This window comes from Gossypium raimondii, chromosome 4 (assembly GCF_025698545.1).
Source record: "Gossypium raimondii isolate GPD5lz chromosome 4, ASM2569854v1, whole genome shotgun sequence".
Lineage (NCBI taxonomy): Eukaryota > Viridiplantae > Streptophyta > Magnoliopsida > Malvales > Malvaceae > Gossypium > Gossypium raimondii.
The window spans coordinates 16,150,293-16,153,055 of NC_068568.1; the positions used below are offsets into that span (position 1 = coordinate 16,150,293).

The window sequence follows — 2,763 nt, forward strand, 5'->3', positions numbered from 1 at the left end:
ACTCTCTACTATGGAAGCAAAAGAGGAGTCAGATGAGGATGATAACAATATTGGTTCGATACTAGGGGGCGTCAAATATAAGAAGGGTCATGGGCTGATATTTGTAGACATCATGATGGACAATAGAAAATTCAATGCGCTTGTCGACACAGGTGTGTTTGATTTGTTCATGTCTGAAGAGGTTGCTCATAAACTTTGCCTCAAGTTCGAAAACGAGTCGGGCCAGATCAAAATAGTGAGCTCAGAAAGTATTCCAATTAATGGGGTTGCAAAGGGAGTGTATCTCCAACTTGGCGATTGGATCGATAAGCCATCCATTAAGGTAATACCACCTGATGACTATGATTTTGTGGTTGGGTTAAGTTTCCTTGACCGGGTTAATGCATCTATTGTTCCTTCTGGTAATTATATAGTGATTTCAGATTCAAACCATCAATGCATGGTGAGAATGATAAGGAAGGGAAGCATGGAAGGAAAGACTTTGTCGGCAATCCAATTTACCAAAGGAGTATGTACAAATGAAGTCTCTTACTTAGCCACCTTAAAGATCAAGGAAACTATTAAGTCCGTTGGCAAGATCCTAAAAGAAGTGGGCCAATTGTTGCAATCTTTTCGGGATGTGATACCCACGTAGTTGCCTAACAATTAGCCACCCAAGAGAGAGGTGGACCAAAAGATTGAGTTAGGGTCCAACATGGTGCCGCCAGTAAGGGCCTCATATCGTATGTCTCCACCGAAATTAGAAGAGCTACGAAAACAATTGAAGGAGCTTTTGGATGCGAGATTCATTAGGCCATCTAAATCTCCATATGGTGCACCAGTTTCTTTCAGAAGAAACATGATGGGTCGTTGAGAACGTGCATCGGTTATTGGACTCTAAACATGATCACTGTGAAGAATATGTATCATATTCCTTTTATTACAGATTTTTTTATCAGCTTGGTAGTGCGAGATGGTTTACCAAGTTGGATTTAAGATCGGGATACCATCAAGTTCAGATAGTTGAGGGGGACGAGCCAAAGACAGCTTGTATGACGCAATATGGCTTGTATGAGTTCCTTGTGATGCCCTTCGGACTCACAAATGCCTCAGCTACATTTTGCACCCTATTGAATAAGGTACTTCAACCTTTCCTTGATCGTTTCGTGGTTGTTTACCTAGATGATATTGTGGTGTATAGTAAGTCTCTCGAGGAGTATGTGGGACACTTGAGGTAAGTGTTCCAAACTTTGAGGGAAAATGAGTTGTTTGTCAAAGAGGATAAGTGCTCATTTACCCAACGAGAAGTGTCGGTTTTAGGCCACATTATGGGATATGGCAAAATCTGAATGGATGAGAGCAAGATCCAGGCTATTGTTGGGTGGGAGCCTCTGACCAAGGCGACGGAGTTGAGATCTTTCCTTGGTTGGCAAACTACCATTGATGCTTCATCTAAGCTACTCTTGAATTACCAATCCCTTGACGGACATGTTGAAAAAGAGGAAGGTATGAGATTGGAATCCGTAATATGAGAGGGCCTTTAATCAATTGAAGCAAGTGATGATAAGGGAGCCCGTACTTGCTTTACTAGATTATTCGAAGCCTTATGAGGTACGCACGGATGCACTGGATTATGCCATTGGGGAAGTATTGATGCAGGATGGGAATCCAATTACTTTTGAGATTTGAAAGCTTAATGGGACGGAGCGGAGGTACACGGTCCAAGAGAAGGAGGTGACTGTTATGGTGCATTGCTTGCACACATGGAGATATTATTTACTGGGTTCCAAGTTCATGGTCCTTACTGATAATGTTGCCAACAATTATTTTCTAACCCGGAAAAATTTGTCTCCCAAATAGGCTCGCTGACAGGTTTTCTTTACTGAGTTTGATTTTACAACGGAGTATAAGTTTAGGAGTGCCAACATTGTGGCTGATGTGCTTAGCCGAAAGATGGAGTTTGCGGCAATCAGGTAACCTAATGTTTCTTTATTGGAACGCATTTGAGAGGGATTGTCCCATGATCCCACAGCCAAAAGCTTGATTGAGCTTGCCAAGGAGGGGAAAACAATGAGATTTTGGCTTGCTGGGGAGCTACTATACACTCATGGGTGCCGTCTCTATGTACCCCATTATAGGAAATTGTGTAAGGAAGTCATGAAGGAGTGCCATGAGTTGAGATGGGCGGGCCATCTAGAGATACACCGTACCGTGGCCCTTTTGGAGGATCGTTACTATTGGCCTCATATAGATGATGATGTGGAGACATATGTGAAAACTTGTCTAGTATGCCAATAAGACAAGGTCGAGTTAAAGACTCAGGCCGGTTTGCTGCAACCCTTGCCCATTCTGGAAAGATCATGGGTGTAACACCCATAACCCTTATCCGTCACCGAAATAAGGTTACAAAGCATTATCGGGATTTACAGATCAAATACAAACAATTTTATATCATTTCACATTCATATCATGAACCTGTAATAATCAATTATATCGTCCCTTATGTGAGCCCTCAAGGCTCAAAATACGCATTAGAAATCAGTCGGGACAAAACCGGGTACTCAGAGAATTTTTTGCAAAACTTTAAAATTTTTCCTAGGTGCAGGGGACACACGCTCGTGTGGTCAAGCCGTGTGGTCAAGCCGTGTGGCTTACACGGCCAAGAGATATGTCCGTGTCTCAGGATGTGTGGGTATTCGAAATAGGGCATATGGCCATGTTCTATCCCGTGCCAATACCCGTGTAACTCTCTAACTTGGGTCACACGGCCAAGTCAAATGCTTG

At 42.8% G+C, this 2,763-nt stretch overlaps 1 protein-coding gene across 1 annotated transcript; it reads left to right on the forward strand.

Moving 5' to 3' along the window:
* The first annotated feature begins 1,328 nt into the window (after positions 1-1,328).
* On the forward strand, positions 1,329-2,277 carry LOC105767266 (uncharacterized). The gene is made up of 2 exons (XM_012586773.1): positions 1,329-1,485; positions 2,012-2,277. The coding sequence occupies exons 1-2, from the start codon at positions 1,329-1,331 to the stop codon at positions 2,275-2,277; spliced, it is 423 nt and encodes a 140-aa protein (XP_012442227.1).
* Positions 2,278-2,763: the final 486 nt, after the last annotated feature.

Excerpts from the sequence above, each read along its gene's own strand:
- LOC105767266 (XM_012586773.1), top strand. The coding sequence starts at position 1,329 with ATGGATGAGAGCAAGATCCAGGCTATTGTTGGGTGGGAGCCTCTGACC. Across the intron at positions 1,486-2,011 it reads ACATGTTGAAAAAGAGGAAG|CCAAAAGCTTGATTGAGCTT; the intron begins GTATGAGATTGG and ends ATGATCCCACAG.